Consider the following 12,698-nt stretch of genomic DNA (forward strand, 5'->3'; position numbering starts at 1 on the left):
AAATAATTTATAAAAGCTCTTTTACCCCCAAAATGTCACAAATAGAACTTTTATCATGATTGCTTCTTAGTTCTTACAATTTCCGCAACAACGCACGAGGTATCATTTAGTCATCTTGATATTAAGGATCCATAATTTTATTGGGCAGATAGACGAAAACTTTTACTGGCATGTGATACTTAATAAATAATTAGCATGTGATTAATTGAGTATTAATTATGATAAATTTAGAAATAAATTATTTGTAAAGAAACTTTATATATTTTATCAGAAAATACATTGTTTAATGGTACAGAAAATATGATCTACCACTCTAAAAGACTCCAATGGTGGTGGTGGACCACCACTCACTATCACATGGGTCCTTGTTGCAGTGTACCAATCGTATGTTCAAAATTCAAACAACTTTAGAGTGATCAATACCCAATATACTTATGCATAACTTCTAAATTTTACATGATTCTCCAAGATAGCAAGTGACCGTCCCCTCCGTAAGGAATGAGGTCTCTTAAAAAGGTAAATGGGTTATTTTTTAGATAAAATAAAGTTTTCCAACTATAATATCTATATTGATTAGGCACATAGTCGAATTAAAACTGATGTATGTATCAACTAACAACTCTAACATGTCCTAGTCAAAACTCCTACGATTTAGTCTATAAGAAGACACATATATTTTTTCTTATAGCTTTGCTGGGTAAAATTTTGCACTTAGTCAGCATAGATTTTCAAAATATTTCCAAATATCTGAAATTTCCAAATCTCATTGTCCTCACAAAAGAAAAGAAAGAAACAAAGAAAACCAACCAAGCCAAGGATCAGCCACAGAAGTGCAAATTAACAGGCGCGTTGGCGAGAGACCAGACAGAGGCTAGAGGGGATAACGGTCGCCGAACTATCCTCCATCCACGTGGCACTCACCTATTGGTCCACGAATCGGCACCGCTCATCCATTCTCTCTCTCTCACCTCTTCGCTCGCCGCCGGCCACCGTCATGGCCGCCGCCGCCGCAGCAGCAGCAGCAGCCGGAGGCCTCCTGCACCTGGGGGCTTCTCGCGTGCCGTCGCGGCGGCCCTCCGCTGGCGCTGCGCCTCGCCTTCGTGGGGCCTCGTGCGCGCGGGGCCGCCAGCCTCGGCGGCGGGCGCCGCCGCCGCTCGCGGTGGCGGCCGCGGAGGAGGCGTACACGGGCGCCGAAACGGAGCTCCTCGATGCTCTCGCCGGGGTCCAGGGCCGCGGGCGAGGCGTCGCGCCGCGCCAGCTCGAGGCAAGCATGGAGCGCACTAGGTGCTTGTTGAAATGCTTGTGCGGTGTTGCTGACATTTCGAGTTGTTACGTGTGCGCAGGAGGTGGAGAGCGCTGTTCAGGCTCTGGAAGCACTGGGAGGTTTGCCCGATCCGGTGGGTGCACGGTGCCTTTTCTTTTCATTTGTATTGTCTGAATTATACTAGTATTTAACTAGGTAATTGTTGGGTGGCTAGAGAATATAGCAGTAGTTAATATTGAATTAACGATTTTATAAGGCGAAGATTTTAGGTGAGGTGCATGCATCTCAATAGTTAACGATCTGAATTTAATTGAGAAACAAGCTGTTTTGCATCTTGATCAGTGCAAGGTAAGCTTGAGTTTCTTGCTGAAATAAGTTGAAGCTAAACAGAGAACTTCTGGAGTTTGAATCGTAAGATTATATGATAAATATGTTACAAGTGAAGCTTGCCAGTTGCCATTGAAGTGATTCATAGAGCATAGTAGAAAGTACTTTCTGCTGAACGAGCTAGATGGCATCTTGGACTTACGGTCAGAAACTCCATAAATGTGATGATGTTAGGGTGTTACTTTTACTTACTATGGGAAAGTATGTTCTTATCAAAGTTTGATATGATTGGCTTATCTACAAAATTGAACATAGCTAGTGCTCCCATTATCATACATGTATTTGACGTAGCTGGAAAGTTTCTATGCAACAAAGGCTGTCGTCTTATCTTTCATGGTTCATATGCAGACCAACTCAAGTCTAATTGAAGGTAGTTGGCAGCTCATATTTACTACAAGACCAGGGTCGGCATCCCCCATTCAGGTAAAATACCAGCAGTATGCCCCACTGAAAATAATGTTCAGTCTCCCATTTATCTCTATTATTTTTTGGATTTTCAGGCCGACCGCATATAGATAAATGACTGATTTTATTCTTCATTCACATTGCCTGCAGAGAACATTTGTTGGAGTTGACTCTTTCAAGATCTTTCAGGAAGTATACCTTAGAACAGATGATCCCAGGGTGATTAATGTAGTGAAGTTTTCAGAATCAATTGGTGAACTGAAAGTAGAGGTATTGATTAGCCTACAGTAAACTTGCAAGAGATACACTACTAGGAATGATTGAATCAATAGTATGACAAAAAGAGACACATGATTAGCAAACAGAAATTCTGTTGACCACTCCTGTTTGTTAATGTTGTGCCCATGGATTAACCTAGCCAGCACACAGCGCCAGCAACTCATCAGATTGTGCCATGACTGGTCTGGAACAAAGCTATTGGCATGAACCGTGCATGAACAGAGTCCAATTCAATAATAAAGTCCTCTTAGTCTACATTTAGCATGACTCGTGCAGTGCCTCTGGTTGTCTCGTTGGTTGTTCAAGTGTGGATATGTTTGCAGGTAGAGTCTTAGTTGCATTACTTGGGGCTTGTTTGTTTGCTACCTTCAATCTGCCTGAGGATTGTTTTGGTTGGTACCCTGAGATCCTCCCTGACCAGGCAACTTCATCTAACTTCCATGAAGATCCTCCGTTGCATCACCTCCATGGACAAGAAAAACCTCACCCAATTTCAGATTCTCGCAAGAGCACTGCTATCTCACTGGTCTTCTTCGCCAGCACTGACCACACATTGCTACCCTGTCCCGAAGCACCTCCACCTCAGCCATCTTTACTGGGAAGTTCGACAGGTCACACTGATCCCTGTTCACCCTTTCCTTGATACCTGCCAATGAGTTGTCTCTGTCACCAGTGTTCTGTCTCAGCCGCTGCGTGTAACCAGTGAAGTGTCACCATGCACCTCTGGGAGAAGACCATCACACTACAGGATGCCCAACATACTGTTGCATCCTATAGGAATCTGCCTACATTTGCGAAAGGGCATGTAGCCTAATGGTTGCAGTGACCTAAGTAGCACCCCAAGATCCTGGGTTCAAATATCCATAGGAGTGAATTTCAGATTGAGTTGTTTGCGGGGCTAAGTTCCCAATTTAAATGGCTGCATATATCCGGATGGATGTAGAGGCTAGGTAAAATATTACCCTTCTCTAAAAAAAATAAAAAAAAAACATACTGTTGCATTCCTCTTGTTAGGGATACACTTAGATAAATAGAGTGGGTCATCATCAGTAACAAGTTCTTCCAACTAGATATCTATAGCACACTCTCTATTTCTCTAGTGATCCTCTAATTGCCTATTGCTTCCCCATTTTATAGTGTGCCCTCCTCCAGCTCCATTTCTTCTCAAGCCATTTAATTTATCATCTAATAAATAGTAGTTATCTTGTCGGGAACAAAAATCCTGACGACCTTAAGACTGATAGTTCTGGAGGGCTGGGCATTATATTGAAGAACAATATATTGTACATTGCTCCGACTACTTGGTAAAGCCGAAATCAGAAACATCATTGGCATTTTTATCTTTTGGGAGACTTCATTGTTTAATTAATCCATTCCATAGTAAACATGGAATAAGTTGGTAAGAGCAGTCTCTTACACTCCTAAAGAGAGTTGACAGAACAGTGTGCTTATTCTGTATGAAGGGGGATAAATACTTCTACTAGTCAACTAACTTCGATTACTGCTAGTTGCTAAATTTATAGTGCTTTTACAATGTTCTACATGACTTTATGATGAGATTTATTTAAAATATACCAGGCAGAAGCAACTATTGAAGACGGAAAGCGCATTCTTTTTCGTTTTGACCGAGCAGCATTCAACTTCAAGTTTTTGCCATTTAAGGTTCCATACCCAGTGCCATTCAAGCTTCTTGGAGATGAGGCAAAGGGTTGGCTTGACACTACGTACTTGTCTCAAACTGGGAATATACGTATTTCAAGGGGAAACAAGGTACATGCTACATAGTCTTGATGTTATTTTACTGCCTAACTTGCAGTAAGGTTTTCACAACTGAAACCATGCAGCAACGCATTTAAAATTTTGAATTGTATAATTGATTTTCTCTTTTTTTATGAATCTACAGTACAGAAAATTGTAATATCTTTATAGTTTGTAGAAATCTTTGCTTTTTCCCAAACCTGTTTGTACTTCATTAGCTTTTCAAAACAATCTGTAGTGCAGGGAACCACATTTGTTCTCCAGAAAAGTGCAGACCAACGGCAATTGCTGTTGTCAGCTATATCTGCAGGAACAGGAGTAAAAGAGGTATGTTATTATAGCTTGAATTGTCCATTGTGGCAGTACTTTGAGTATTTGACAAAGTGGTATTTACAACATATTTGCTTGCTAAAAAGGCTATAGATGATCTCACTTCAAGCAGACAAGGAATTGAAGCTGATCTGAACACTCTAGCGGGAGAATGGCAGCTATTATGGTCCTCAAAGGTTAGCATTTACATTTTCATAAACAACTCCAAGCAATATTTCATATTTCTAATGTCTATGCATCATTTGGCAATATTGTTTTTGAGCAATGGTTGGTTATATTGTGAAATATTTGACGTGCGAATCAACCACATGGCAGTACTAGATCAGACCTGCGCAACTAACCATGTTTTATGTATATTTGTTCTTCTTTCCCTGTAATTTATCTTGCACAAGTTCTGATGCCAACCACCTGGGCTTTAATCGTTCAGGCAGGCATCTCACAGTTCTATATTTTGTTTAGTATTATTTATATTAGGTTTACTATCAACTGTTTTATATAAAATCTGACTGGGAGAAGTATTTCTCTATGGAAAGGAAATTAGGACTCTTGGCAGCATCAAACAAAACAGATCCTTTTCTGGTTTGTGAAAGGACTTGACAGCTGCTGCAAATGTAATGAGAAATGGTTATTCCTGCATACACCTTCAAGCGTTACTAAAATAGAATACCACAGCGTGCCACGAAGATGAAATTTTTCATCCAATTCCTATAGCAGAAACGAACGGGACCTATAACCAAATTTGTATGCGCAGACTGAAGATGAAAGCTGGTCATTTGTTGCATCTGCTGGTCTGAAGGGTGTCCAGGTTAGTTTCAGAACCACCTCTGAAGGATTTGTCTGAAGACTGAGCAAAAAGATGAAATGTCACTCTGGTTTTTTACTTGCACACGATATGGCTTACAAATGATATGGGCTTTTCAATCAGATCATAAAAGAAGATGGGCAATTGAAGAATTTGGTAAGACCCTTTCCAGGTGTCAGCCTCAATGCAAGTGGCAACATATGGTAAGCTCGAAGAGCTGTATGAATGCTGTACTTCCTGTTTGGGAGAGTTTACAGCTTTGAAGACCTTTTTTTTTTTTTTTTGAGGAAACAAGACCATATATATTAGAACACAGTTTGTTACCACCTACTTATCTACATATAAAAATCCACATTACACTCTTGAAATTGTAAATTTTGATCATATACCCTCTCCTTGGATTGAACTTGAGGATTCACCCTCCTGACCCACATGTGACCTTAAATGACCCCACATGTCATTGGCTCAAGAGGGTAAATCCTCAATTTCCAATCTAAATTTAACTTCCTTGAAATTTCCTATTGGATCTTGATTGTTATCTTTATTACAATACTACTACAACTACCAAATTGACTGTTCATGTGGTGTTTTGTTCAATACCGAGCTTGCGAGCTAAGTATTTTCTTTATTAAACTTGCAGTAAAAATGAGGATGGCAATAACTTTAACTTGTCCATAAATAAAGGAGCTATTCAAGCTGGTGGGTTACAGTTTCCCTTGGATGCTCGAGGAGAATTTGCCATGGAAATATTGTAAGTTTGGGTTCACATTCCAACAACTGAAACAGAATTGATGCTTGTCTGATATTTGTGAAATTTCATGCAGGTATATTGACAATAAGATAAGGATATCTAATATTAACCAACACAAGCTTGTCCATGTACGCATTGCAAATAGAACATAAAACTAAAATGTAGGGATCTATGAAGAAATCGCTTGACTTCATCACTGAGAATCTTTGGAGACTTCATCACTGAGAATCTTTGGATTCAATGATCAGATGATGTACACGTTGTAGTTGACCGCTACCAGTACAATAGTAAGATTCCTGTAATTATAGATTCGCATGAGGTTTGCAGATGCTCAATCCTTTTCTCCAATGATACAACATTACACATGTTTTGGTGATAGACCATGATAATACATATTATAAGAATAAGGTTCTGCATTTCTGATTTTGGAAACCTTTGCTTGCAATTGGCTTGGACGTTCACTCAGTTCTTTATATAAATATCAACTGATTTAATTAAGAATTTGATAAGGGTAGCAGCTGCCTGTGCTCATTAATCAGTCAACAAAAACCATGAGGAAACTGTTGAGAATGCTTATATCGTAACAAGAGATTGTTCAGAACCTACAAGCAAATTAAGTTCATGTGTACACAGGAGTGCATTCAGGCATAAGAAAACGTCCACAGTATACAAATATACAGGTGGATGCGTGACAAGAAAATCGCAGATTCCAGATTGACCAAAAAAGCTTGATTACTTCTGCATCAGCAACAATGATTGTAGTGTACTCAACTAATATTAATATTCCAAATAAACTAACTGAATTGGGTGGTACAAATAGTTTCTTCCTAGCTCTAAAAATACAACAATGACCCTGTGTAAAAAATGTTACATGGTACAGTTTCCTCCATTATTGATCAACTTTTGGTTCTATCGTTTTGTTCAAGAACAAAGCAGTTCTTGGTAGCAAGTTGAGTTTGGAGGCAGATGTTGATCGGCGGGTGACAAAACGTCCAGGGAATTTGCCAGTATAAAGTTAATCTGTGGATGAACGAGACCACAGTAGCAAGGATTTTATCACAATTGTTTATGCAGAGGCCAAACTATCACATAATGTTTGGTATGCTGCACTGCAGTGCTTGAATTTCTCCTCTGCAGTAGCCTGTCCATTTAAGGAAAATCATGAGTTACATAAACAAATAGGTGTAACAGTATAAGTGATTCTGGTAGTTTTAAGATATAAGCTCAAAACATCAAAAAAGACAATATTCCATTGCCAAGAACTGCATCTGTTCGTTCAAACAATAATTTCATACCATGCCTTCTATTGAATCAGATACAGGTACGTTCAGAGAAAGAAAAAAAAAAAGAAAGGAAGATGGTGGAAACTGGTAAACTTGTCTCTGTGTGAGCTAATAACCAATCCTTCATATGAAGGTTGGAGATGCAAATGAAATACTGAAGATATAGGGGATTTTGGTCCGCAATTTCCATTCCAGCAATTTATATAATCATATCCAATTATCTTGTGTGAACTCGAGATACTTGTGGCAAGACTATCTAAACAAGTGTATTATTCACCGAACAGCCTGGCATACAAAAAACATGCAAAGAGAAAAATAGAATAAAGTCAGATGTGACAAGTTCACCTTCGTTGAGCCATTGTGACGATCTGGGTGCCATCTAAGTGCACATGTCCGGTATCTAGTATGAAAACAAACAAAAATAAATAAAGGATAAAATAATCTTGAAAAGGAAAATAAGTGAAATCTACTAAGGTTCATGGCTTCATGGTCTAATATCACAAAAAAACACATAAATCTTGGAAAATGTTGAAAGCTTGAAAGATCTTACGCGCTTTTAACATCTTCGAGTTTCAGTGGACCAGAAGTACTCAATCCAAGTGCCTGCCGTGCCAAAGATACCTCCGTCTGTGCGGGTGTTTCATCCTCATCATCTGTCTCATAACTCCAACGTCTGGAACTTTCTGAATGAGAACGTCTGTGATTTCTCTGACAAAAATCATCAGAATCAAAAGACCAATAAAATGTCTGTTGCCCACGGAAAGCATTGCGAAACACCGTTTCCGGTTCATCTTCATCACTTGTGCAAAACTCAAATCCACCTGTTCTCGAAACAAGAAACAACAAAATTCTATAAGGTTCACCTTATGCATTATGCATGTGTCATATCCAGCTAAAATATTTCTTGTAACTGAAATATTTATAACATAAGCAGACTACATTAAAAATATGTGAATTCTGAAAATAGAAGTGCTAAACAGGACAATAATTTGCTAATAAGATAGAGAAAATGAATGAAGTAATGTACCCCTGCTTCTGAAGTTTCCAAAATAAAAATCATGTGGGCGGAAACCATTATTCTTTGGATTCCTGACCCAACGGTGTCCCCTGAACCAAGAAGGTCCACTTGATTCATCATTTTTGTCATCTTCATCCCGCCAACTCTGAAAATTAATATAAATAAATTTGTGGTCAAGAGCATTCTACATCAGCATTTAATTATGGGAATCAATTGGATTAAAAAACTGTAACCAACATTACAGTAAGAACAAAGTGAAAAGGAAAATTGCATTAAAGGCTGAAGAAAAAGGTCTATTTTACAGCAAAACAAAAGACCAAAGGTAGTGGAGACTTGTACTAAATGGGCTGCCATGACAGCTGAAAATATGTGTTGTCTGTTAATGTGGCAAAAACAACTAGCAGCTATGGATGAGAAATGATGGTTTTATAACAGTTTAATGTAATAAAATGCTTTTGTAGTTCAGACTTTGCAATAGTTAAATGTTGTAAGGTAGACTTTTCCAAAGCTGAAATGGTGCGACTTATGGTGACAGAACCACAGAAAAATACAAGTAACCAATTCAGTTCTTATAATCCTTAATTCCTTCCAAAATGCCAAGGGAAGAAAAACAGAAGTTCTATACCATTATCTGATTTTTTTTTTCAATCCTGCGTGCCACGACTGTGTTTTTAATGGCACCAATCCTAGAGTTGCGACAGTCTTGCAAGTGATAGAAAATTAGGGTAATCTTTGGTGTATTGCAGGAGCTTTTTCCCTTCAAAAGCTCCTTAGTGGGACGGCAAACCTGGGCAGCTAAGCTCTCCGGGTGGTCTTGGGTGTGTGGGTCTCGGTAGGAGGGCTCGGGTCCTCCTACTTTGTAAATATCTTTGTTTTTGTTTTTTCTTCCCCTTAATGAAATGAAATGCAGCTCTCCTGCATTTTCGAGAAAAAAAAATCCTGCGTGCCACATAAAGCTTAGTCTAAACTGTAGAGTGTTAACATAAAAACCTTATCCACTGTAATCTTCTTCATAACATCCAAACAATATTGCAGGGTTTCACATGGCACTTATATTGTTCTTATGCTTTCCAGAACCATTTCTTTAGACTTTAGCTTTGTTTCTGTATTACGTAAGATGGAATTAAAAAATCAGATAATGGTAATAATGGTATAGGACTTCTGATAACAAAGGATAGTAATAATGTGTTGATCCAAATTTAGTAACCACAAGACCAGTAGATTTAGAGGATTTGTGATGGCTAAAAGTCCTCATCTATTTACTTCAGTTACACCGAAAAGAAAATTCAAAGCTAAAAGATGTGTCAAAATTTTAATTATATTGACCTGGAAGAGGTACTCAGCATATTCAGACATATTCCGTAGCATGGTCCTTTTTGATTCTCTATTTCTCCTGCGCTTCTCATAATAACTGAACCTCTGTGGGGGAGCAAAAGAAAAAAATGTTAGCTCTATTCATCACATGAACTACTTTGCAACAAAAAACAATAATCCCTTGTCAATTGTTGCTACTTTAAACATCGAACATAACAAAGGGATAGAGGATAGTAAAACTTAAAGCATGATTACGTGATGACCAGACAAACTGAAACAAGCAAACTAAAAATAGAATCAAGGAAAACCAATCATTTTAATAAGCACAACAGAAAATTAACCACGCTCGAGCCTCTGCAATCAAGTACAATTAGCTAACAAAGTCAGCAAATTACTACCTCCGTTTCATATTATAAGACTTTCTAGCATTGTCCGCATTCATATATATGTTAATGAATCTAGACATATATGTGTGCCTAGATTCATTAGCATCTATATGAATATGGGCAATGCTAGAAAGTCTTATAACCTGAAACGGAGGGAGTATCATATTACAAAATGTACAAAGTGCAGATCGCAATATCAATGTTCTAAAAGGTAGTGCGATGTTTTGTTTCAGGCATTCCACTTTATAGCGCTCATGCGGTACCTTAGGGGTGGTACTAGGTCAGGACAACCGTTCCTTCAATCTATGCAACCTTGTAGACCATTTTTCTAAGAACACTGAGCAATACACAAAACAGCCTAACAATTTACCCATGGGAACACACACGAGCACTGACAATAAATTCCTCAATTTTCGCATGCATTATCCCCTGCATGTCAGTTATAACGAGAATCAAATTCAAACGCCAATCAGTTCCACATCCAAAACCCATCCCAGCAGATGAAACGCAGGAGCTACACAGCGCGAGCTCACAGATCTCCTCGCGCAAAAATTCATCACGAGCGCACGAGAAATAAAACGACTGAATTCGCAAGGCTTCCCCCACCCCCCCAATACACACAGGCGTTTCATCGAACACCTTACCGACCAACCCAACCCACACCTTCCGGCAGATCAAAACAAAAAAGGGAGCAATCTTTTTTTCCTCAACGGAGACGAGGATCCGCTAACAAACACAACAGAGAGAGGGGAGGGAGGAAAGAAGGCGGATTACGTGGTGCCACTGCGTCTTGCGCTTCCGCTGGAGGGGAGGGGTGGAGTGGAACGAGGCGGCGGCGGCGGCGGAGGCGGCGAGGTGGTGCGGGCCGCGGTGGCCGGAGAGGAGAGCCGATTTGACGTGGGTGATCATCGCGGCGGGCCGGCGGACGGCGTCGGCGGCGGCGGCGGCGGCGGCGGTGGCGGCGAGCGGCGTTTACCTCCTCATGGGGCAAAAGGCCGCCGGCGATGGCGGGGGACCTCGCGAGGTGTTGTGGTGGTGGCGCTCCGTGAGAGGAGGAACGTGCATGCTTGGAATGGTCGCTGGTAACTGGGCCCCCAGCCCAAACGAGCCCTACGGCAGGGTAAGGCCCAGTTTGATTTGCATCACTGAGCAAATTATTACCAAGGATTATCTACTCTATTATAATAAATTAAAAGGTAAATATTAGTTTGGAGTACCCTTTAATGAATGTTTTTTTTACTTTTGAACCGGGTAAATTTAACTTTGTGGTACTTTATACCACATTTAACTATTTTATCCATATGCATCAACTCGTTATATGTTAAGTCAATTGTTTAAGTATAGCTGTGGGAGTTCATCGATGAGTAGGAGCCGATCTACTTGAAATTGTTTATATGCTTGATAAAAGAGTCAGGTAGTCCAAAGTGGAACAAAGGTGAGATTATTCGATTCTAAATAAAAACAATGGTTAAAGGGTTGATCCAAAGTAAAACACTAGTAATAAAAGGTGATCCAAAGTGAAATTTACTTTAAATATTTATCTAAGAGATAATTTGTTTTATTCCACAAAGTATATACACGCACACACCATTACACGCGTAACATCACATTCACGCACCCACAGATATGCCCCTAACACACGCTCGAAGAGATGGAAACCAACGGTATATTCTTGGTCTTATTAAAATTCTGTTGAAAGTTCCATATACATATGTGTGATTAATTTGAACGGAGAGAGTATATAAACTTAATTTTGTAAAAGGATAGACCTTTGTAGCACCATATCTTTAAAAAGGGACGATATATTATGTCATGTTCGTTTCATCTAGCTGCGGCCAGCGGCCGCGGCCGCTAGTTAGCAGACACAATACTCACAAGGCTCAAATGACTCAGAGAGAAGTAACGCAAGGGCACACAAGTTTGCAATAGGAATAATAGCCCTCTCAAGGGGAGAGGTGAGGCTATTTATAGCCACAGCACAAATTCTGTCCGTTAGAGCACAATAAAAGTGATTTTCAGAACTTTCGAAAATCATTTTCGGAACTTTCAAAAATTTCAGATCTGAGAAAAACAGAGTCAATGCAATTTTTCGGAACTTCCGAAAAGTACTTTCAGATATTTCTGAAAATATCCAAAACCCAAAATACCTTATATAGATTTTTGGAACTTCCGAAAAATATTTTCAGAAGCTTCCGAAAATTTCCAGGAGCATATTTGGCTCGCAGACATTTTCGGGAACTTCCGAAAATTTCCTGAAGGTTGAAATTTATTCTGTGTATTTTTGGAATTTCCAAAAATGCTTTTCGGGACATCCGAAAATTTACAGAACACACCAAACAAAGAAATGCTTCCAAGAAAAATAGATTTTGAGCACACGCATCACTCCTTATATGTCTATGCATCATCCCCCTAATAGTATGGCTTTCCTATAACACAATGCAAGGTAAAATATGCAATATACCATTTGATCATTGTCGTATTACGTCCTGATATCGCATTCAATGGGGTATGCATCACATTACAACACGTCGAGGACATATCTACCTTCACATTTACTTGAATAGAAAAGTTAGTCCTCCCTAATCGAATTGTAATTAATCATCAAAATCATTTGGTGCCTATATGCACTTTCAATCTCACCCTTTTTTGTGCTTTATAGCAATACAATTAGATTACAAGAGAGAATGAATATAATAGATGATTTTGGTGCAAAGGTTTAGT

General features: G+C 39.3%; 2 protein-coding genes across 2 annotated transcripts; one reads left to right on the forward strand and one right to left on the reverse strand.

The window, feature by feature from the left end:
- Nucleotides 1-910: 910 nt before the first annotated feature.
- Nucleotides 911-6,408, forward strand: LOC4343195 (probable plastid-lipid-associated protein 12, chloroplastic). Its single transcript, XM_015789721.3, has 11 exons — nt 911-1,264; nt 1,344-1,397; nt 2,000-2,074; nt 2,207-2,326; nt 3,914-4,105; nt 4,337-4,420; nt 4,510-4,599; nt 5,175-5,228; nt 5,349-5,428; nt 5,866-5,976; nt 6,050-6,408. The coding sequence occupies exons 1-11, from the start codon at nt 995-997 to the stop codon at nt 6,126-6,128; spliced, it is 1,209 nt and encodes a 402-aa protein (XP_015645207.1). The 5' UTR covers nt 911-994; the 3' UTR covers nt 6,129-6,408.
- A 282-nt stretch (nt 6,409-6,690) lies between these two features.
- LOC4343196 (uncharacterized) lies at nt 6,691-11,017 on the reverse strand. The gene is made up of 6 exons (XM_015789889.3): nt 10,752-11,017; nt 9,604-9,696; nt 8,287-8,422; nt 7,810-8,080; nt 7,605-7,659; nt 6,691-7,117 (listed from the first exon to the last, which is right to left on the reverse strand). Exons 1-6 carry the CDS (start codon nt 10,884-10,886, stop codon nt 7,043-7,045), a joined length of 765 nt encoding a protein of 254 aa, XP_015645375.1. The 5' UTR covers nt 10,887-11,017; the 3' UTR covers nt 6,691-7,042.
- Between the last annotated feature and the right edge of the window lie 1,681 nt (nt 11,018-12,698).

The sequence above is a fragment of the Oryza sativa genome, chromosome 7 (assembly GCF_034140825.1).
Source record: "Oryza sativa Japonica Group chromosome 7, ASM3414082v1".
NCBI classification, from domain to species: Eukaryota; Viridiplantae; Streptophyta; class Magnoliopsida; order Poales; family Poaceae; genus Oryza; species Oryza sativa.